Source organism: Tinamus guttatus, unplaced genomic scaffold (assembly GCF_059628265.1).
Source record: "Tinamus guttatus ecotype Peru unplaced genomic scaffold, ASM5962826v1 Tinamus_guttatus_pri_ptg000368l, whole genome shotgun sequence".
Taxonomy (NCBI): Eukaryota; Metazoa; Chordata; class Aves; order Tinamiformes; family Tinamidae; genus Tinamus; species Tinamus guttatus.
The window spans coordinates 3,089,586-3,113,817 of NW_028288902.1; the positions used below are offsets into that span (position 1 = coordinate 3,089,586).

At 40.2% G+C, this 24,232-nt stretch overlaps 1 protein-coding gene across 1 annotated transcript; it reads left to right on the forward strand.

The window, feature by feature from the left end:
- The first annotated feature begins 9,048 nt into the window (after positions 1-9,048).
- On the forward strand, positions 9,049-23,947 carry TWF1 (twinfilin actin binding protein 1). Its single transcript, XM_088530369.1, has 9 exons — positions 9,049-9,132; positions 11,841-11,918; positions 13,999-14,177; positions 15,042-15,137; positions 17,073-17,177; positions 20,912-21,037; positions 21,225-21,375; positions 21,774-21,895; positions 23,487-23,947. Exons 1-9 carry the CDS (start codon positions 9,108-9,110, stop codon positions 23,655-23,657), a joined length of 1,053 nt encoding a protein of 350 aa, XP_088386495.1. The 5' UTR covers positions 9,049-9,107; the 3' UTR covers positions 23,658-23,947.
- The last annotated feature ends 285 nt before the right edge of the window (positions 23,948-24,232 follow it).

Sequence of the window (24,232 nt, forward strand, 5' to 3'; positions counted from 1 at the left end):
CTTAGAGGCAGCTAGTATTTTTCAAAGAAGTGTAATATTACATTCATTTACTAAAAAAAAAAAAAAAAAGGAAGAAGAAGAAGTATCTGGACCTCTCCAGTCCTTGTTTTTTTTTTTTTTTTTTTTTTTCCCTAATCAAGCAATCAAGTTTCACTTAATGAAATACATACCTGAATAACAACACAGAAGGAAGCACTTACGTAGGTGAGTAATCAGATCCAGCCACTAAAAAGCAGGAATTGTCCAAAACATAAGGATAAAACAATCCCCGTCTATAAAGCTGTCAATAACTGACCAGGCCAGCAGGAAAAACAGTAAGTCGAACCTAAAAAGCAGGATGAATCAAGACAATGAGTCATCTTGAAAATGCTACTCCAGTGCTTGCGAATGAAACTATTTTACCAGTGTCCCTATCATAAGGTGGCATAAGGTTAAAGGAACCATCTATTTGCACTATCTAGGAACTATGTAGCTGCCAGCAGAGCTGTGATATTGAACTATGTATTTTACTGTAGTATCAACTTCTGCAAACTCATTTTTACACTCAAATCTGAGCTATTGACCTTCTGTGTATTAGTCTGCAGCTTAAAACTTATCTTAAAGGAATCTGCTGTCTCCAGCAGCTCCATCTGGTACCAGAAAACCTGCCAAGCTGCCACACATTCCCAAACAATGACTCCCTGCAAGCGGACAGGTTTGGTGTTTATGCCAAAGGAAAATGCTGGCTTTGTCAGGGAGAAAGGCTGCAAGCCCAAACGGCAAAGACTTGTGCAATCGCTCTATTCCAGAACAATACGTGAAGGAAATGCAACCCACTATAAAGCTACCTATTCTTTTGCAGCGTATGCAGGACTGATGGGCCGTTCTGGACAAGGAAGAAAAGGCCATAAGGCTCTGCTAGAAAGCTTTCCAGTATCCCGCAATGTCTATATGAACTGTGTTCTCGGCTGCTTGGTCCACAACCTCTGGACCATCCCTAAAATTTTCAAGAGCTGAAGTTGGAAGCTACCTCTGAGAAAATACACAGACTCGGTAATGTATTTTAAGGCTCATTTACTGTTCAGGATTAAGAACATAATCCCAGCTGAGGCCCGCTATGGATGTTTCTTGACTCTTCCAGCACTTTCCTCTGGGACAAGCTTTGTGCTGACTCACCAGTGCAGGCCAGATCCAAACGGTGCATGGAGGCCACCTTGGTGGGGCTGTGGGCAGTGCTGCTCTCCCCTATAGGTAGCTACAGCAAATCAAGCTTTTGCCCCGACTGAAGCTGAAGGGCCTGAGGATTTCTTTGAGAGCAGGTTGCTCAGGGCTGTGTGCAGTCAGGGTTTGGACATCCCCAAGGACAGAGGCTCCACAGCCATCTGGGCAATCTGTGCCAGTATTCAACTATTCTCAAGGTTAAAAAGTTTATGGAATTGGCTATGTTCAAGTGTGTGCCCATTACCCTGTGTCCTGCCATTGGTTAGGGCTGAGAAGAGCCTGGCTCTGTCTTCTGGACACCCTCCCTTCAGCTATTTATACACAGTGATGAGATGCCCCTGAGCCAGCTCTTCTCCAGCTCCTGCAGCCTCTCCTATCTTTCCATGTGTGGTGGCACAACAGCCTCTCCCTTGGCTTGCTCCTTGGGGAAAGTACTTAATTCCCTCAAACCTCAAAGCCTGACTATTTGGGGATGGTGCTTCTTTAATATGTTTTTGTTCAATCCCTCAAAATAAACAAGCAAGCAAGCAAAAAAAAAAAAATTCAGAAACCCCTGTAAAATTTCACAGTTAAGGCGACCGGTCTCGGCTATAGCGTTGTAAATCTACTCGTTATCTGCATCCCCGCTTTTTTTTTTCTTACTAAGAGAAGGGAAAGCAGCATATTAAAACCTGAAACAAATGGAGAAATAAAGAGAAGCTGATAACTGTTAATATGTAAATAATTAAATAATTTAAGAACTTGGACAAAAATCTATACCCTCAGAAACTGAGTGATTATAAAATGACATTGAAAGTAGTAGTACTGCTTTACTAATGCTAAAAATAATAGAAATGTCTGCAATAATATGAAAAAGCAGAAATGCTCAATAAATATTACTATCCTTTATTTAGAAAAAAAGAAACTTTTCATATCACAAAACAAAATTGAAATACTTCCCCTTACAGTAATAATATAAAAGGATAACAAGCAGCAGCAACTTGCAAATTTTTAAATATCAGGTCCAAAAGCTGCTAGAAAAATAAATGAAAGCAGCAAGTTAATCAATAAAGTTGATCCCTAACAACCGAAAAAAACACAGAGAAAATTTCAGAGAACTGAAGAAAGCTAGTGTTTTAACATGTATTTAAAGGGGTAAATACTATGACCTGCTTAATTATAGGCTTGTCAAGCTGACAGCAAGCATGGGCAAAAATGAGGAAATGCTAGTACAGGGCTAAATCCCAAAAAGAAGTGAAAGGAAGAAGAACAGGAATAACCGAACACAAGACAGTGGTTTAGGCTCTGCAGGCACATAATGCCTCCCCCATCATTTATCTCAAGAGTATTCACCAGCTTTTTGGCCTAATTACTACATCAATTTCCTCAGTAACAACCACCATAATATGAGATTACAGAACACAGACCTTGGAAACCTGTTCTGATGTCATTTTAGGAGATTATGCAGTTATTTGGTAAGGTCGGTAGTACAGATACACATCTAAATTTCCCAAAGCATTTATGGGTCAGACTTCTATGGATATTTCAGTGAATGAACTAGAGTGATATGAAACCAACCTTATATGCAATGTACAAATGAACTTGTAAAATTCCCAAGTCATGACAGAGATACTCTTTTCCCCTTTATTTAATATTTTTCATTAACAAAAAAAAAAAGTATTGAAAATAACCTAAAGGTGCGGGAACTAAACGTAATGACAAAATTATTGCAGTAATTAATTGCAGTCTTAAGATGATTAATGAAAGAATCATCTATATTCAGATAAGTCTAGAGATTGGTTTCTTTCCTGTCAAATTTCTAGTTCCGGACAAGTGGTGACAGGACTAAGTTTTGTGACCTTTCTTTAAAGCTTTTTTTCATTATATACAGAGATAGCCAGTGTCTGTTATGCAAACAGATCTCTTTTTACATGGCCAGAGAATATCCAGTGACAAAGGCCTGCTATTTTTAACCCGCACTAATGCATTGTGAAAAAACATAGTCATGCAAAACATTTACAATGATAAATGTAATAATTTATTCAGCAAGTGGGAGTCCATGCAAAATGGACAGGCACTCTGAGTAAGTGTCTAGAGCACAAAAATATACAGAGCAGTTAAAATGCCCTTTGTTTACTGAATTTTCTTTCATTGTAAAAACATCAGTGAGTGCACTGTAGGATATTTTGGTACAAATATAAAGTATTAAAGACCTTCAGCCTTGCTGAGATAGAGCAAACATGATTTTCTGCATGTGCCTGTACATTTAGATACCAAATGGAAGGAGCTGAGCACTGCTACTGCGGAGTCTTAGCTACCAGAAGTGAACTGTTCAGTTCCAGGTTTATTACCAGTCTTTCTCCTCCCCATATATTCCTGCCTTTTTAAACACTGAGCACTGAAGAACAGGGATATATGATTGCGTTTTATTCTGCCTGTCTCAAAATCCTTTACACAATCAGTAATAAAATCCCTAATTGACATCATGGAGTGAGCCTTTGGGGGGATAAAACCTATACTTAAAGGATGTTTTCTTATTCTTTTCTTTGAGGCATTATTTAGGGGTATTACTTGTCATGAGTGACTCCCTTTCAGAGGACTGATCTCCTCTCCGGCTGATACCCGCAATGCGTGGGACCCCAAGAGTCAGAATCCCCTGTCCCTGGTCCTCTCTTCTTTCGGCCCAGCTTCACATATCAGGGAGCCTGAGATCTGTCCTCATGATGCCTGCGTCAAAAGCTAAATTGATCTAGAAGCAGTTGAAGAAGTTTGAACTTTTTTTTTCATTTCAAAAATTTGGATAAGGCCTCAAAACAGCGAAGACAAGCTAGATTTGACCTACTGTGTTCACAGCTACATAAGCCATGGAGAAATTAACAGGAATGCGCTGCCTCAGGAGAGAGGCAAAATGTCAGAAAAAATAAAAGACAAAAGACTGAATTTTGAAATACTGGTTCTTCCAGGCCACCAGGTGAACAGTCTGAGCAAGATGCAGAGACTTTGCAACTCTAATTCAGAGAGGAAGTGTGTTAAGGACTTGGTGTCTCCAGCAGTGAGCATGAACAACACCTTGGCCAGAGTCACTTTTACTTCATCTGCCACTACTTTGTACTAACTGTGGCTTATCAAGAAAGGGATCAGCATGTCTGTACTGATGGACAGCTGGATAAATAATAGCACATCGTCATCACCGTGTTGGCGCTGGAGCTCAGTATTTCACAACGTCTAAGCCAGTCGTCTCAATTTAGCAAATTCTAAAAGGAAATGGGAACACGTACGAACAAATGTAGCCGAGTTCAGCTGGAAAATGACCGGATCTACGCCAGCGCTACACCACTGGATCAGCCTAGCTCATGTGCAGCAAAGAGGTCTACCATTAAAAGCAGTTCACGTACGCCGGCTCTACCAGTAAGGACCTGCCTGCACAGAACTCAGTGACAGAAGTTTTACTGGTTTTGGTAGGATGATGATTTCCCCTACGTAATACTAGGAAAAACAAAAATAAAACTTTAAATTTTTATCCTATCCATTTTCACCTAATTACAATATCTGCCTTGTTTTTATTTATTTATTAAAAACAACAGCATTACAACATAACTACAGCAGAGAATTGCACTTAAGTAAAGAAATCTCAGGAAAAAAAATAGCTGCTTTCCAAAGTACTCAAAACTAAACCAACTCATCAGATCATGCAGACCTCACATTCTGTTCCGTGCTCAAAAATGACTCCTGGCCAGGTGACCCACCCACATACAGGAGGTAATTGTCGTTCTTGGCAGATCAGGACTGTTCTAAATCTAGACAGCATTGTGGTTGGTGGCTATTTGCCAAAAAAAAAAAAAAAAGGGCTTTCTAAAAGAGGTCCTGCTAAATCCTCAAGTACTTGGTTATCGGTATAATCATCCAAATGGAACTGAAACAATCCCAAGTACATCTTCTTTCTCATCAAGAAATAGCTATCCAATCCAATGGAGAGGAATGTAGAACAGCCCTAATCAGTGCAAAAACATGAGATGCTGCTGGAAGTCATTGAATGTACCCAGTTTCTTCAACAGTAAGTAAATAGTGGAACTATTTTTTTTTTTTTGAGACTGAGAACCGCAAGAAGGTTTTACATAAGCACAAACAGCAGTTGATGTTTGCTTTGCAATTTGTTTTCATTCAAAATGTTCATTTTTAATACAAGTGTTACTTAACTTGTAACAGGAGAGGTGGAACTTCTGTTTCCTGGTGGCGAGACTTCATCCTGATTTGGGGGGACAACAATATGGTTTCAGCTATTCTTGCTTTTTTACCATCTCTCTCTAAGGCTACGGCAATATAATACACCTTGCTGTAAATAAACAGGCCTTAAGAAAACAGTATAGAACAAAAAAAAAGCACATCTCTTTAGCAGCTAACCATTACCACCTGGGCAGATCTTGTCCTGATTCTGTTTTCTATGCAGTTTTCTCCTGGAATCAATAAAATTTAAAATCTCACTATTTATGTTCAATGTCTCATGGTCTAGGAAGAAGTCACCCTATACAAGCAGTCCCCAAGAGCTTAAAAAATGAATCTGTGGTTTATAAATTTAGTCCAAAGACCTAATAGACCTGCCCAGGTCTTCATAAAGTTTTTTTTTTAGGCTTTCTTTGACCTGAGAATCACTTTGAGCATCATCTAAGATGATTCTTAAAAGTTATTTTAAGCAGTCTAAGCACAAGGGATATGTCTTTGACCTTATCATTAATAATTTACAAAACAAACATTTTAAATAATTAAAATATTTTTTTCCCTTTGGAGAGAAAAGGCAAATTCAAGAACCACATAAATGCTAGTCATACTGTTTAATGCACTTCTGGAATTCATTCAGAAAACACGTGGTGGAAGCAGAACAAGAAAATCCAAAGAGCGGCTGGCTCAAACGGTGCCTGAATTGCAAAACATTTTTCGCATTAGGTAGTCACTACTATTAGGGTAAAGCTATGAAAGAATAAATCACATCTGAAGAATTTAATAATTTAAAAATCACTGAGGACATGTAACAATTTGACCATCACATTGCCCTTCACGTTGTGAAGGTGCATAAAAATGCAGATGCCATATATAGTGGGTATCTACAGATTTACCAGATAAGAATAATGGCTAGAAATGGACAAAGAAACCCGTAAACCATGTTCTGGATGAGCTCTTTAATACTATCAGGAAACACTTAACAGAAACATGTAAGAAATATGGGAATTCCCACTAATTGCACTTCATTCTGCTTATTTTGCAGAAAGAACATGTAAGACAAAAATTGCCTTACATTTCTTACAGAAGAAGATGTTGGCACACTACTGTGTATGGTGAAGAAGGTGTTGGCACGCTATTGTGTATCGATGAACACAAATTAACTGAGGATTGCACCTAGACCATCTCAGCAGCATTTAATAAACAAGGAGCGAAGGGGGCAGTGTTAAACCAGGAGGAAGTAAATGTAGAGGGAAGAAGACACTAAAGACTGCACACGCATAGACACAGACACACACACATGCACATTCACATGAAAAAGACCCAGAGGCTGTACAGAAAAATCGTATCAGTGTGTAGTAAAAATGTTTCCCCTGGTAAATGTTGTGTATTATTCAATTATAAGAATCTTACTACAATGTGGGCTATTTTGCAGTATACGCTTTCTGCTAGAACAATCACAGCCTTAACCATGTGCAAAAATCAGTGTCCACTGAAAAAAAAAAACCAAATTCTGGATAAGAAAATGTAAGGCAAAAATGATAATAATGCTTATGCATATGCAAATAAACCTCCCTATTCTTATCCTAAGACCCTTTGTCATGACTTATGATTTGGATAGCAGTTTAACCATCAAAAACATTTTAATAAGACTGAAGCACACTAAAATTAAGAAGCTTAGCATAAACTTCTTATATAAATATAAAATCCTTGCTCAGATGTTCTTGTTTTTCCAGAACATGTTTCTTCTTTGCCAAGCACAAAACACTGTAATATAGGAAAATAATTTTGATATCCAGATTTAAAACAAGTATCTCATACTTTGTTGGTCCTTTGTCCAAAAGTCCTACGAAATGCCAGTATATACAAGCTTTATTTTAAAAAAAATCTCCTAGTAAGCAAACACGCTACTTCTGTATTTTACTAAACATCCACTCCCACTTTCTACACGGTACTCCTGTGGCGGATCTTGGGCTGCTGTGGTGTCACCTCAGGTAATGAAGGTGATCTCAGTTTCCTGTCAGACATTGTGGTCTCGTATTGGCCCAGTATTTCCAATCTAAGCATGGGTGGCCATTGAAAGCGGAGTCCCTCCTTGCCACGCTGTGCCCACACTCATGTTCCTGGGACACATGAGCAACTGGATCTAGGATCTGATCTGTCTAAAAACTGCTTTTCTCCTCAAGATGCTTTCAGCCAAATCAGTCCTTCACAAATCTGAAAGCCAAAGCATGGGAGGAACCAAGAATGTAGGACCAGGGATTTAAAATATTTGCCATAGATGGTGTCACATTGTGGTTGCCACTCTGACTGGAACTCCAATACTCTTTTTCCTCTTGGTACAGCCCTTATCCAAGAGATGCTTTTAATGACCTTTCTGATCAGGGAGGAACTGGCGTTGACCTCACCGTTCTCTGAGGGGTACCTGCTGCCTCCCATCTCTTGGTTTCACATGAAGCTTTTTCCTTCTCTCTTACAGCCCTCTTGCTAGAAGAAGGGTAATCGCAGGTTCTCCTGCACAGCTGCTGTGGTCCTCGGCCAGCTCCACCTCCACTGGGCGAGAGGTCACAGACTTGCCCGTTGGCCTCGCATGGCACAGGAGAGCTCATGCACTACATACAACTGCAGCACTAGGTCACGTTCCCCATACAGGACACTGAGCTCCTTGGCTGGAGTCATCCCACTGAGGATATGACAAAGCACTGACACCTACATCTTACCCACACAAAGCGATCGGTCGACTTTCAAAAGCTTAGTCAGATATGCCCTGTTAGTGCATTTTTTTTATGTTCTAATGTTAAGCAGTGACCCACTGCTAACTCCTCATGACCCGAAAGCACCATCACAAAGACCCGAGGTGCCCACTGTGCGGAAAATCTCGCTGTCAAGAACTGAATGTCCAAAAAGGAGACAGAGGAGTCCTAAAACTTTATTCGAATAAAGGGAGAGTCCACCGGGCATATCCCTGTGGGGTCTCTCAAAATGCTGGGGGACGCAGCCCCGCTTTTATCCTAATTTCCCGACCGAGGGACGCCCTCTCCTTTTCCCCATTGGCCAAGGTACTCAGAAGTTACAGCCTTCCCGGCCCGCCTACACCGAACTCCGGCCTCCCGCCATCTGTTCTCACCTGAGCTCACCAACTCCTTTGTCCCCCTTGCTGAAGAATGTGGGGCAATTGCCCTGTTTCCCTCCTTTGTAAAGGCCCCATCTCCTTGCAGATGGCTCTTTTTGTCCTTCTGGGCTCATGGCTCCACTCAGTCTCCCCTCCCTTTGTCCTGCTCTTCAGCCAAACTGTGGAGAAACCCCCTTATTGATGAATACAGAAACTTGAGCATTCCGCTCACCACAGCCCTGCAAGATGCAACCTGGGGGTTCCTGTCTAGCTCAGAGCGCAGACTAAAGACAGTGGGTCCAGTGCAGAACACCAAAGCCGTTTTTAGAGCAGAATTAAAGGAGCAGAATCCACCATCAGCGGCTGGTGCTTCTCAACCCGTAGCAGAGGTGAAAACCTTTGGCTAAAGGCGCCTGTAACCTAACGCGGAAGCCATATGGGCAACACGCAGCGCCCCTGGCCCGGCTCGGCTCGGCCCGGCGCGGCGGGCGGAGCGCGCACGTGACGCGACCGCGTCACGTGCGCGCTCCGCCCGCCGCGCCGGGCCGAGCCGAGCCGGGCCGGGCCGAGCCGAGTCTCGACGTAGAGCGCGGCTTGCGCTATGTCGCACCAGACCGGCATCCAAGGTACCGCGGTTCGGTGGGACTCGCTCTGCGGGCGGGGAGGGACGTGCCCCGCGGCGGCTCCTTTGGCTCCGGTGACTTCCCGGAGCGAGGCGCGCCCGTGCCCTGGGCTGCGGTTTTCCCCTCCTGGAGCCGGAGGTTTGGAAGTATCCGGGGTTTGGGAGAAGTGGAGTCTTCCCGGTGTCCCGGCAGCCGCTTTGAAGCGGCTGGGACGGCGCTGAGAGCGCCCGGAGTCGCTGCCGGCTCCTTGTAGGGAGAAGCTCTGGGAAGATCCCCTGGCCCAGAGGAGGGGATCACCCCTGCAAGCAGCGGAGGGACAAGTGTCGGGGAGTCTGTTTTCCATGCTGCCGGGCTATGGAGAACGGGAAGTGCGGTTAGAGGAGGCCGCATTGCTTCGTAGTATTGTCAGACCCCTTAAATCACAGAATTAGTCAACAAGGATTATGGTGCGGGATTAGGCGGGGGGTGGATTTGTGCCGGGTTTCTGCAGGCTGCGTGTTCCGTGACTGAACAGTGTCCTTTGCCTCTGCTCTAACATTTATTGCTGAAGGTGACTTTTGTACTGGTTTTAGGAGCTCTTAACTACACTTCCAAGCCCGTCATTGTATATTTGTTGTGTTTGCTAGGCACCCATTCTCCTGCTTTTCCTCCTCCTGCCTCATTTTCTACTCTTCATCTTTCTCTCTTTTTTTTCCTTTTTTTTTTTTTTTTTTTTTTTTTTGGTGCCTTCTTAGACCTGAGGTGCCCTTTATTCCAGGCTGGGGGGAATGTTGTGGTGGATCTCTCCCACTCTTCTGCTTGGTGGTACTGGAAGCGGGAGCAAAGGATTGCCCTGTTGCTTACTGCAGGAGTTCAAGCTAAGCCGTTTCTCCTTCTCATCCCTGAAAGTCTTCCCGTTGTCTGAGCAGAGCCGCAGAGGACGCGGCTGCTTTCCTGGCGCGCAGGGCAGCGCGCTAAGCGGGGACCCTATTTGCCGCTCGGCATCCACTCCCCTCTCCACAGGACTTGTTGAAGAGAGTGTCACAGTTTGTCTGTCGGGAAGTTTTATAGGCTACACATTTTTTAAACTGCTGTCAAGGGTAGTGCTGGGACAGCAGGTCGTGCCCGCTCCTGGCCGGGGCAGGGCACGTGCCACTGCGCACACGCCGTGTGCCTTTCCCAGGCAGCTAATGAAACGTTTCCGCTCCTGGAACTCTGCGGCTCTCAAGCAGCAGAGGAGAAGAAGAGAACGGGCACGTTTATCATCGGGATTGCTTTGAGAAAGAATTCAAATTAAAGTACAAGCTGCATGATGAGATAAAAGAATCGTAATTGTATGAATCTCTGCCATCAGAAAATTTAAGCAGAGTACTCTTCTGTGCTAACTCTTACAACCTTGCTAAAAAAAATACTCTAGATCTCTTCTTAGTAAGAGAGTTTCTCAAACCCTGGTGCTTTGTCTTCAGCTGTTATTTCAGGAGTTGCCACAGTTCTGGTGTTGGTACAGTAGCAACTCCTGTGTTTTTGGTCTTGTTGTAGTGTGCAGCCCTGATGCTGCTACTGGAATGAAGAGCAAAAGGTAATAGATGAGGAGAGGACAAAAAAAAATGTAAATGTCCCAGAGAATCATAAGGTCTAGAAAATGGCTTAATGTTTGGGTGCCGAATGGTATTTTGCACCCACGGAAGACAGAGTTAGAAAAGCTGGCAGTAAATGACACTGGAGGTAAGCACTAAGTAATGGGGAAATGCTACCTGAGGCAGAGCTGGGATGGGACTGGTAGCCCATGGAGGTTAATCTTGCTTAACATTCTTTTTGTCCAGATTTTGGATGTCCTGAATAGTCTGCATACCACCTTGATATACAATTTTTAAATGTTTTGAATGTGGAGAGCAGCGTAGCCGGCTGCGGCCTGGCCACCTGTTGTTTGGCCTCGATGCGGCTGCAAATAATCCTTTTTATTTGTTTCCTGCTTTGATAGCAGATGTTTGTCCTGCTGCTCCAGTGCTCCGTGTTGTCGGATTACTTAGAAGAGCGGCTTGCAATAAATGTCTTTAATGAATGCTGCACCCACCCCTGCTTAGGGTACAATTAAACAGACTTGTACTCAGAATATTCAGAAGCACAGATGAGATTAGAATGATCTTCAGGTTCAAGCACAGGAATATTCAAGCTTAGTGAAATGTCCTGTTTGCATTGTAATGTCAATGTGCAGTTTATAAATTGAAATTTTTACCTACTTTGCAAATTCATTATAAATCTCTCCTGCTTGCTGAGTTGTGCTTTGGGCATCTTATATTAAGAGCCATACAAGAAGAGGATTTTATATCAGCCTTCACTGGTACTCTTCAGAACAGTGTCCTTAGGAAAGACTAGTAATTTTAATTTAAAAAAATGTGCCTATTTTACTGTGTTGCTGTATTAACTCTGAAATCTGAGACTTATTATGTGACAAGTCATCTTTAATTTTCACAATATTGAAAATTCTGTGGTATGTTAGAAACCAAGGCTGTTTTATCCTTTTTTTTTTCTCTCTCTTTTCCCTCTCACACATTTGTAATGTCCTCACCTTTTTGCTGTATCCCAGTAATTAGAACAGGAGGAACACAGGGGGAAATCACTATGCTATATGATCTTTTATTTCCCTTGGACAGGGAATAGTCGAGAAAGGTAAAATATTATTGAACATTAAAAGTCTTCCTACAGTTATTTTTATTTTCTCTCTTTTTCAGCTAGTGGAAAGCTCAAGGACACCTTTGTTGGAGCCAGAAATGGACAATACAGACTTTTAAAAATAGTCATTGAAAATGGTTAGTCCAATTTTTTTTTCAGATCCTTTTGGGTGTTTTCTTGTTGTTTAGTAACCTATGTGTATATTTGTTTTTTAAAAATTGCAAAACTTACTGTTACTGCGGTCTTTGTATACTGAAAATAGGATTGAATTTTTGTAACATTGTAATTTTCAGTATAATGCAGGGCAGTATGCCCACATATTTCTATTGGGAATGCTGCTTAGAAGTTACAGTTGAACTGTATAAAATACAGCATTGCTTGGTCCATCTTCAAAGCGCATCAGATGTTGACCTCACTTTTTGGTTGTTCAGTCATTTATAGTACACTGAAGTAGCTGTTGGGAACATGTATGTGTGTTCATACATACGCACATGTCAATTTATCCTCAGATAAATATCCTGTTATCATCTTTGAATATGCTTGTGTTAGAAAATCCTGCACTGTTTTTATATTGCTTTTCTGAAGGAATCTGCAATAATAGTGTTAGAAGCTGTATTTGTTTCAGCAAATTTGGTTCATTTGTTTCATTGTGGTAATGTTTCATCAGCACAGCTTAGCAAATGCTGACATAGCTCTGAATTTGATTTCATTAGGCAAGAAAAAAACTGTGCTTTTGAATATGCACTACTTTTTTCAATATAGGATGAAGGCTAAAATGTAAAGTGTCTTCCATTTATATCAAATGTTTTTCTTTCTCTTATGTATCTATATTTTATCTGTAAGTAGAAGCAGAATCCCATCTCTTAATATATCTTTCCAAAGTTCAAAAAGAAAACTGTAGCCCTCAGAAATGGTAGAAGAGAGACAATTGCCTCATTTGTATGCAGCAACTCTTTTATTTTTCAATAGATAAATTAGCAGGACTCAGTTTTAGTATTACTAATAGAGCAGGTTTGCTGCTGGGCAGTGAAATTCCTCTAATTGCATTTTTCTGTCTAAATCCAAGTGAGTTCAAAGCCATCTGGAGTTTAAGAATTGGCAAGTACATTCTGAATACTCATAAGGCTCCTATGTCTGCTATTTCAGCTACTTTGAATCTGCTGCAGCGAGGTGCCAAACATTCTCTGAGCTGCTTATGTTCAGTGTCTTGGAAAATTAATGTGGAAGAGTGGCTTGTTTTGAAAGATTCGCTGTATAAGGGCATCTGTACTGTTTTGCACTCTGGTCTGAAATGCTAGAGCTTAGCTCCTGCTCTTGCAAAAAAGTGTAGTCTATTTTATAGACTAAATATTATCATGGTCCCTAACCCACTGGAATCTAATTTAAACCAAGTGTTTCTCTTTTGGGCATGGGGGCTAGTATTTAATGTTTGATAAATGCTTTGGTTGATAGGTTGATAAATATTTTGAAAAAATACTATGGTAATATTTTCTTCTGGAAGCTAAGATATGGTACATAAGTAAGGAAGGGAAATCTTGTTTCAACTTGCACATGATTAAATCTAATTGTAAGTATTCTGTGTAGAATTAAGCCAATTATATGTAATAAATCACTTCAGTCATTTAAAGAATCTGTATTTTTGAAGCTGTATTGAAAAGGGTTTTATCTACTTAAATAGTCAAGTTAAAGTGATTAGTGCAAGCATATTCATTCCAAATTCTTTTCACTATGTATGTAAGGAGTCAGGATTACTGACTCCTTACAATAAATGCAAACACTAATATGTTGTAGCAAGAGTAGGAATAATTCTAAAGATCAAAAGCTTCCTCTCATCTTGCTTCTACCTAAATACTCTGATATAAAAATAAACTAATTGTCACAGTATAGTTTTTCTTCCTCTTCTGTGTGCGTTGTGCTAAAACGCTAACATCAGTCTCTTATCCCTGCAGATCAAAGAACTTGATGACAACCAGCACATTGCTTCTCTCTTTTTATTTGGGTCAGGCTTTTGCACGAGTTTTTCTTTGATTTTGACTATTCTTGACTTCCATTCTTGCAGATATAATTATGGAAAACAAGTGACTTAAAATTAGTCTTGTTACTAGTCCAGTGTTTAAAGGCCCAGTTATTGTAATGAGTGTTTATTGAATTTTCTAATTTTAATAACCAGTGTTGACTATTTTGTTGTTAATGCCTAACTTTGGTTATTGTCTACAGAACAGCTTGTTGTGGGATCCTCTAGGCAGCCTGCTGGATCATGGGAGAAGGATTACGACACCTTCGTTCTTCCTCTTCTGGAAGACAAGCAACCTTGCTATGTTCTGTACAGGCTGGACTCGCAGAATGCTCAAGGGTATGAGTGGATCTTCATCGCGTGGTCACCCGATCACTCCCCTGTGAGTATCCGTCATCGGAAACTTCACAGCAGTGGTAATTTTTCAGCAGTGTCTTTGGCTTTACATCCTAGGAGAGAACAATTTGGGGAATGTTGATGGAGCGCTCCCACTCCCTTCCCTCCAAGGAAACTGGGGAAACCCCTCATCTCTCCTTTTGCTGGTTAAGGAGCAGAGTGAGTGGCTCTAGGTGAAGTCCAGCTGATTCAGTTAGATTTTAGCTTGATTAAAGGAGACAAAACACATTTGTACTCTCATTTTCTACTTTTCCGTCTGTGTTGTTTCATGAAGATCCATGGCAAGATATAGGACAGAAATCTGAATTGGCGTTATCGTAGAGGGAAGGATTCTATCATGAGCTCAAGCTGTTTATTCTGTGTGGCTTTCAGGCTGGCCAGTGGCACTTGTGCATCTGTGACCGACCACAACATAAGCTGCTGCTTCCACAGCAGCTCGTTAGCGAGCAGAGAGAGTTGCAGAACAGAGGTTAGAGTTCCTAGGAGAACTGGAATACTGTGTTTGGGAAGACAGGAAGTAAAGTTATTCCCAGGTTCCTACAACTTTCACTAACTTTTTGGAAATATTAAGAGACCAAAGGGTGGACACATAATTAAAGCTGCTATTTTGAATTACTTGGTTGATATTGCATGGTAAAATGTCTCCTTGTATCCTTAAGAATAGAACAGCATATGTTTTTATCTTGCTCCAAAACTCATTCTGTGGAATTTATATTAAGAAGTACAAATCTAAATCACACTTTCAGCTATAAAATATGGAAAAAAGTTTTTTAATAGACTTAACATACAAAAATGCTAGTTTTTGTGTATACATAAAAAAACAGGTTAAGATTGTCTTGTGACATCCTAGGTTCGTCAAAAAATGTTGTATGCGGCAACCCGGGCAACACTTAAGAAAGAATTTGGAGGTGGTCATATTAAGGATGAAGTATTTGGAACAGTTCAGGTATGTTTTCCTGTTTCCCTTTCTAAAGTCAGCATGCTGTTTTGAGAAATAGTAGAGTTGGTGGTTTTGCAAGTATGAATTTGTGGTGTTTCTGCTCTGTTTTCATGAAAGTGAGGAGCGAAGATCAAAAGGTGTGTGTTTTATTCAAGTGTCTAAATGTAATTATTCTTGCTTGAAAAAATATTTCAGGCTAAGAACTCCTTGCTTCCAATATCCGTGAAAAGTAAATAATCTCAGAATGATAGGAGAATCTTTCAAGCTCGCTACACATATGCCAATCTTCAAAAAAAAAAAAAAAAAAAACACCTTTACACTAAAACTTTCAGGCCAAAGGCCTTTCTGATGTATGGTTCCAAATCAGGAGTTAGGATGGCATGGCTATCTGTAGTCATTAATATCTGAAAAAGAAGGATACTGGTGAAAAACCTTGCAAAGAAACAGAATTGTTGTGTTGAACACGTTAGCATAAGATGCAAATCCAAAAGGAAATGAGATTAATCATTTCCCTGCTGTTTAAGTAACCTGTTTGTTATAGTCAGCATTACCATGGAGTGGAGGCTGCGTTATCCTAACAAACACACTAATAAGCCTCTCCCGGAGAGGCTGTGGTCTAAAGAAACAGATAACCCAGTTACTAAGAGGGTTTACTGGTAAAGGTCATGTTGCTTCTTGTTGCCTTTCTTTCACATAATCTCTTAGCACCGCACGCAGTGAAGCATTAGCAGCAGAGTCTATGTAATACATAGAATTTGCTTCTAGCCCTGGAACTCGGAGCGCAAGGCTGAGTGTCCAAGGAGCACTGCAGTGATTTGCTGTTGGTATTTGAGAACGTGTTTGGGGCGCTTCGGGGATGAAGTCAATATAACGCCACTTTGCCAAGTTCATAGTGCTAGAGCTTATTATATCTATAAATAGATATAGTTGCATTTAATGTCTTTATGAAGTTAATAATTGCCTCTAATGTTCACCTCAGTGAACATCACAGCTTCTTCAAAGAGTGACAAATCTTGATCCTCAGTATCCAGTGGTCTACTCATGTGCTTTTTTTGCCCTTATCTTCTGCTAGATGGTTTCAGTACAACCGGTTCTGGTATTGTGATGGAACCAGGCTGTGGTCCCATGTGTTGCTTCACGTGTATTAACCTTCTGTTACCTCTGACCTCTGGAAGCAAGACATACTGGAACACTGGCCCTGGAAATGGTCTGCCTCCTCCAGAAAGAGAAAAGCTAAAAAGGAGCTTTTGATTGCTCTCAGATCTGGAGTATAAAACCACATTTGCCTGATGGTATAAGTCCTGCCCTTTACGAGCAGCACCTTAACTATAAAAGCAGAGCAGCATTTATCTCTGGTATCGAAATCTTTGCAGAGAGCCAGAGCTGGCCCTGAACATTAATTCCCCAAGAGTGGCTATCAGAATCCATCATGTCTGGGAATCTTCATCCCAAGCTATTTGCCATGTCCCATGCACGTGTTTAGTACAAGTCTGTAGGCAGTATTCCTAGTTGCATTTTCTAGGTAGAAAACTACCAGTCAGCTACTCGTTTACTCTCTGGACATGCAGATTTTATAAGAAGATTTTTTAAATAAGAAATGTGACACTTTGATGTTTTGTTCAAGCAGACTGAGTAACTTCATTTATGCTTCAGTCTACATGAAGTCTGATTTTTAAAATAGCAAGGTAATTAGGGGCTGGTATGGATATGCTGCCTGCTGCTTGGTAAGAAGGGCATCGGAGCAGCCCAGTGGACCCTCTTGTTCAGGAAGCCAAACTGAATTTGCAAATGCTCCTATGCTTGTAATCTGCCAAATAAAATGAATATAATACAATGAATAATATAAACAGTATACATAAATACTTTTCTATTCTGCATAGAGTATCTTTGGAGAAAGCTTTTATTACTATAAAATAATTGATACTTACACTATGCTTTCAGGATGATGTTTCACTGCATGGCTATAAAAAATACTTGATATCACAGTCTTCCCCTGCACCTCTGACTGCAGCAGAAGAGGAGCTTCGACAAATTAGGATTAATGAGGTACCTACATGGCCTTAGAGCATGGGTGGAGGGGGAACTGCCTGCGGAGTTCTTTAATGTTACAGAAAGAAGCCTTCCTAGAGTGGAAAAAAAAAAAACAGATCAGAAAATGGAATGTTTCTGAAAGTTTTGAGTAGATGAGAATGTATTTTTTTCTTTCTATGAGCTGAGATTCCAAGATGATGATAACTGGAGTGCTGAATTTGCAAGGCCAAGTTTGTGAGTTGGAGGCCTAGCAGCTGAAGAGCTGAGTTTTTGCAACTTTGTCCTTACACATGCTTAATATCACTGGTTGGGCTTCTTTGCCCAGAAAATTTTCCCATGGTAGCAAAAACTGTAGGGAAAATGCAAAATAGCAAATATGTCAGTGAATAATCCTAAAGAGTATCTCAGCAGCCTTACCCGTGTATGTGAATTTCGTAGCTTCCAGGACTAGTTCACTGTCTTCATGACTGAGAGAAGTTGAATAGAGTTCCAGTTAAAATGCCTCTTTTTTTTTTCTCACTAAAACAAATAGCTAGCCTTTTAAAGGACTAATTGCTTTGTCACAAACTCTTAATGGAAACATCTCTAATAAACACCTTTAACCAAATAACTTGGTGATTGTGGGTTACCCAGTGGCTGAAATGTTTCATTATTGCTTATGAAAGAGGATTCTTTTCTCCTGATGTTTCTTCCCTTGATCATTCTGTTCATGCATGTATTAAATAGCTCTTAATGTTGAGCCTAATAGTTCTTTAGGCCTATGTTACAGCACTGTTTATGTGTTTGAGAGATGATTTATTTTTGCAGCTGGATGCCAGGAAACCATCCCGTTAAATGCAGCTCTTTGTCTTTTCTGTGGTGATTTTCACTTTCTAACATGCTTATGCTGCATTTCTGTTGTGGTTTTTTTTTTTTTCCTTGACATTTATTTTTGGCCTTAGTGCCTTTTGATATTTTCCTTCCATTCAGTAACTCAATGTAGAAATGCATTCATGTTTACCATATAAAATTTGATCGTCATATCAATGTACTACATTGTATTTGAACAGTTAAAAAACTTTTTAAAAAATGAAGAAATTAAAATTTTTGTACTGTTAATGATCACTTCTAGTATTCATATTTTGTGCAGTGCATGAATTGTGTTTAATAGCTGATTCAGGTCGGCCAAAACTCTGTGTTATTATGAAACTTTGGCAGCACTAGCTGTGCTTTTCTGTGAGAGAGAAGCTGTAGATTGCTGTAGATTTTGGCTTTGTGTGAAGCATCTCACAATGTGGTAACTTACTTAAGCTCTTCATTTTTTTCCACCACTGTGAAAGCTATAGTTAGACTCATCAAAATCATATTTCATTAACTTTCCTTTGGTAGTTTCAGAAAGCTAGAAAGATTTCTAACAAAAATGTATTTTGAATTCAAGTTTTCCATATGCATATTCTTCCACAATTATCCTGAGAAATATTTTAGTGGGTCAGATAAAAGGCTTGCTGGTCCAGTGTCAGGGCCGTGGGCAGCAGCAGGAATCTAGGAAGGGTGCAAGAGCAGGGCAAGAAAACCGTGATAATCCCCTTGTATCAGTGTTGGCAGGCCAGGACCCTCCTGAGCAAGAGGTGGTGTCTTGGTTTCTCACGATGACTTTTTCATCTGTGACCGTCTTGCCATTCTTCTAACTCCACACAAAGTTTGTGCACAGATCCGATGTCAGAGTGTTCCACAGCTATACACTGAACTGCTGCTGTCCTGTAGCTACTGCAATACCCTGCACATGTAGGACATGAGAGACATGAGGAGGACAGAAAAAAGTCATTCCTCTCTTTTTTTTTTTTCTTTTTTTTCCTTTTTTTTTCCTATTATATCCATGAGATCTCTCTTGTATTCCTTCTCAGTTATCTCTTCCAGGCTGAAGAGTCCTAATCTACTTAGTTGCTCTTCTTAAAGAAGGTACTCCATACTTTGATCCTTTTGCCTTTCTCTGTGTTTTTTCCAGTTTACTATTTAATTTCTGAGTTGGAGGGATGGGGAAGCCTGAACTGCATGTGCAATTTGAAATGTGGGCATGTTACTGATATCTGCAGCGGGTAACGATGTGTCCTGTTCTTGTTCTCTGCTCTTCTAACAGTCTATAGTGTTTCATTTGGGTGTTTTGTTGGACGATACTTTTGATTAATGTTTTGGGGTTTTGGTCTTAACCAATGCTGGTAACCGGGCTGCATTTTCATTGAACTATTTGCTGTGACATCCCCCCACCTGGTCTTGCTCACAAACAGCAGTAGCCAGGCTCAGCGTCCCACACCGTGTAAGCAGAATAGGGCCTGGTTTGCTCCTGCGTACATTGCTGTGCATTTATGTGTGTTGAATTTCCCCTGCCGTTTCATTATCCACTCAGCAGTCCCCACACAAATCTCGATGTGGGTTCTTAAATTTTTAAGTGCCTTAAATGTTTCATTTTGCTTTAATGGTCTGAAATAATTTATAGTATGGACTATTAAATCTTCAAAATATCTCTAAACTTGGAGTGCGCTGTTCCTCTCTTCCCCTGCCTCTCCCCAGACTTCACAGCTGGCTTTTATGTTTTTTTTTTTTCTACTTTTATGGTTAATATTTGTTATTTTTTAATTTTATGGCACTTATTATTTTTAATTAACCAGGCTTTTATGCAGATATATTAGGAGTACTTTTTGTAAATATTTGTATTTAATCTTTTTACTTTAATATCGAGAGCAATAAATTTATTAAGTGCTTCTCGGGAAAGCTGTTCTTTTTAAAAGATGCAGTATAAGCTACTATTTCTTCAAGTATCTTTGATTTTTTTCCTATTTCTATGCTTCATAAATAGACAATTTTAATTTAAACTGAAAATCTTCCAGCTGATAGGCCAAAGACTAATCCTTTCAATTTTTCCTATTTTTCCTCCTGACTAATTAACATTTTGCTGCTTCATCTCTGATTTAATGTACTTGGGAATTTGAAAAAGGAAATCAGTATACTCCAAAGGTTCTAAGTAGCCAATAAAATCACTGGTCAGAATCTGGAAAACTGGAAACCAGAGCATGAACACTGATAGTTTTTTTTTTTTTCTTTTGAAAAGTGTCCTTGACATAACTGTCCTTTTCTCTTGAATGGTTTATGTGATTAACATAACTAGACTATGAGCAATTGTGTGACTTGTGCTTAGCTTGGATTTCTCTTTTATGTCAAAAGTTCAAAAAAAGCCTCTGTTTTTGATTTGCCTCCTGTTTGGGATAGGGCTTGTGGGTGAGGCTCTGAAGCCAGAGGGAGGGAAGTTGCTTTTGTTTTCCTCTAAGCTGGGTGGGTTTGTTTAATTTCTGTTCCTACCTTTCAAAATCTTTAATTACTAAAAATGACATATATTTTGATCTAAAATTTTCCAAGATACAAGCAAAGCTTGTAAGCAGCATTGTCAGTTAATAAATACAACGTAGCATATGAAAACCAAACTATTTCCTCCTGGCTTACCCTATCTTTATGCTAGCATTAACGTTGCAGCTTCGCTGACGCTTCGGGCAGTTTCCTCTCATAAATCTGTTGGCTCTGCAAAGCTGGCAGAGATATGAAAGTGTTCTCAGGTAAGCAGGCAAGCAGGACTGTACACGGATGCAGATACTGGGGTCATGTTTGAGGGCAGCCTGTTATCAGCGCTGTTGCCGTCTCCATGTGCGGCCGGGGGCATCACGTTGCCTGTGATTTGTATGACGCCTGTTCAAACCTCAGTTGCCTTGTGCTGATTGCAGGTGCAGACAGATGTTGGCATAGATACTAAGCATCAAACTCTGCAAGGAGTGGCATTCCCCATTGCTAAAGACGCTATTCAGGCTCTGGAAAAATTGAAAAATAAGCAACTCAATTATGTGCAATTGGCAAGTATAAAGTACTTTTGTTTTACTGTTTTAATGGGATGGAACAGATTGCATGCATATTAAATAACATGCATATATGTCATATATTGATATGCTGAACTGAATTCATTTTATTTTTTTTCCTATCATGTTCTCTGGTTTGCTTTCTGTATATTAACTATATTTGGGTTTGTTTTGTTAACAACAGCAAATCGATATGAAAAACGAAACTATTATTTTGGCCAACACACTTCCTACCGAACTTAAGGACCTGCCAAAAAGAATTCCAAAGGATTCTGCGCGGTACCACTTTTTCCTCTATAAGCATGCCCATGAAGGGGACTATTTGGAATCCATAGGTAAGAGGAATATTTCCCTATGTGAAATTTCATTGACTTGTTTGCAGCAGTTTAGTCATCTTGATGCAGAGTTAGCTGTTTAGCTTCAGGAATCTGATCTTTAAGTGTGACAATACATTTCAGTATCATTGTGTTGTGAAATTGAGACTTCTGAAGAGTCTGTACGTTTAGAAAGTGCTGAGATACTCTTTTTGATAATGAACATCTTTTAAACATCCAGAAATCAGTGCTCATGTGAAAAGATGCTGGCCATTCGCTGACCCCATATCTGAAATTACACATTCAGAATGATGTTAAATCTTCCCTTTCAGCCTGCCTAGTGGATTTCTGCTGTAAATGATGTGATGATAAAGGTTCTCCTATGTGATGTGTCTTGTTCTGACTTTTTTTCCCTGCAGTTTTCATCTACTCTATGCCGGGATATACCTGCAGTATACGCGAGCGGATGCTGTACTCTAGTTGCAAAAGTCCCCTGTTAGAAATTGTAGAGAGACAGCTGTGGATGCAGATAATTAGAAAAGTAAGTTTGCTGGTATTTCTCTATCCTTCTGTCCCTTTCTTGATACCCAGCCATAGCTATCTGTGCCACCACTTTGTGTAAAGGAGAGAAAATGTTGATTAATTGCCGAATTGTGTATAAATGCCTGTCCTCAACAGGAAATATTTGTTGATAAAACTTGTATATTTAAACTTAAGGCATTATAGTTTTTTTGTGGTTTATCATTTCTACCTTTTCATAGATTTAGCGAATATATCCTTTAGCCTCAAGGGAGTGTTTGACAGTATTTTGAAGGAGTACTCGCAAGTAACAGTATGACAGGCCTTTTAGTAAGAAATGATGTGGACCACAACATACTGTTGTTTCTGAACCCAGAATTTAGGAACAAAGTTACTTGAGGATTTTCAAAATAATGAATTTCAGGCTGCAGTTCTCAAATATTAATTGCTATCTTATCAGTCCTTGGCAAGGGCAGATTCGGATTTGTACGCAAGCTCATCTTTTCTTGCTAAAGATTTTGCTGCTGTGCGTGAAGAATGAGTGTCTTATCACTGCTAGCAAACAGACCATAGTAATAGCCTATTCATGCAAGATATGACCTTTGGTTATGTTCTTAATACTTGTGCTCTACATTTAGGAGAACTTTCGGATTTGATTTCCAAGGGGATTTCATCTGCCTAAAGTTGTAGAATTAACATTAGCCATTTTTATGCCTAATTATTTCTTAGAAAGTTTCTTTTTACAGTCAAGCCTGAGGGTCACATGACCTCGACATACCGGGTAGACCCTTTGCTGCAGCCGCTGCTGTGGCGGCCGTGGAGCGGCTGGTCGCTGCAGTGGGCAGGCCATGAAGCAGGACGGGGCAGGGGTCCTCTCAGGGCTACCTTCCCCCAGTTAAACTCTGTGGGGTTTGGCTTGAGAACAGTGTCTTCTTTCCACTCAGGTTTATATTTTTACACTTAAAAGATAACAACAACAACTCTTTACACATCAAATTGACTTTAGCATTTTCCCTGGCTTGAATAAATGCTCTTTGAAACTTGAGCTGCAGTAGTCCACTAATCCGCGCCTCCCCTCCAACCTCAGGAGACAACAGTATGTTATAAATGTTGCTTTTACAAGTTTAAATTTTAAAACACATTTTTTAATTGTTAGGATGTGATTTTAAGATGTTAATTGTTAGAATTGTTAGGATGTGATTTTAGCAGGTGAATTTTTAATTGTTAGGATGTGATTCTTACATTGGGACAATTTAAAGTTTTTCCTTCGGAGGACAGAATAAGAGATCTGGAAGGCCACATCGTGCTTTCTTGCACATGCCAAGGAAAGAGTAGTTAAGGCCTTGTTTCCACATGGAATTCTTATTCCCAGTGTTGGCACCCACATGTACACTGTGCTAGAGCTGGAGGGTGGGGAGGTTTCTTGGTGTATTTACTGTGTAGTCGTGCTGCTGCTTCAGGAAGAACCAGTGAAATCAAATCACACTTATCAATGCTGGTTAAGAGGAATTTCAGGAAAATCTGTCCAGGATTGCTGAGATTAGGCACAAGTAAGTGGGGGAACACTTCATGCTAGAGACTGAACTTTCTTGCACGTGCTGTTTTTTTGGCAGATTGAAATAGATAATGGTGATGAGTTAACTGCTGACTTCCTTTATGAAGAGGTTCACCCAAAACAACATGCACACAAACAAAGTTTTGCTAAACCGAAAGGTCCCGCAGGGAAAAGAGGAATTCGAAGACTGATCAGAGGCCCTGCAGAGACTGAAACACCTACTGATTAAAAGCTGTTATTTGCACTATCAATAAGATACTACAGTGAGAAACAAAATTGTGTTTTTTGCTAATGAACTGAAATTATTCTATAGATTCTAGAAGAAAAAGCTATTTTTACTCTTCCCTCTCCTGATGACAGCACTATGTAGATTTTCTATTTACCATGTTTGATGACGTATGGAAGAGCTGGATATTTCAGTACTAGAGAGGAAAACTAAATCCATATTACTTTGTTTTAAATTAGAATCCATTATTTAATAGCTATAGATGTGGTCAGAACCCTCACGGGCAGAAATCTCTCACAGCCTTGTGTTCTGTGGGTGGTTTCGTTGCTTGCCTAGGGAGCAGAGCCGTGTTCATCAGAGCCTTGCCGAGGCCCCCGAGGCTTCCGTGGGGAGGCCGGCAGCGCTTCATTTTTCCCTTGTAGCTCTCATGGGTGACACTACAGTAGAAGACTTTCTGCTCTTTTTGACATAATGAATTATTGCGTTTGGTTTTCTTAATAGAAAAGTTCATTTAAAAATCTATTATTTTTTAAAAAATACAGAAGGTCAGAAATGGGTGACCTTTCTTTCCTTGCCAA

What these genes read in the sequence shown, in the direction of transcription:
- TWF1 (XM_088530369.1), top strand. Translation starts at nt 9,108, where the DNA reads ATGTCGCACCAGACCGGCATCCAAG. An exon ending in GCACCAGACCGGCATCCAAG is followed by an intron (nt 9,133 to 11,840) that starts GTACCGCGGTTC and finishes TCTCTTTTTCAG; the next exon opens with CTAGTGGAAAGCTCAAGGAC. An exon ending in GACAAATTAGGATTAATGAG is followed by an intron (nt 17,178 to 20,911) that starts GTACCTACATGG and finishes TGCTGATTGCAG; the next exon opens with GTGCAGACAGATGTTGGCAT.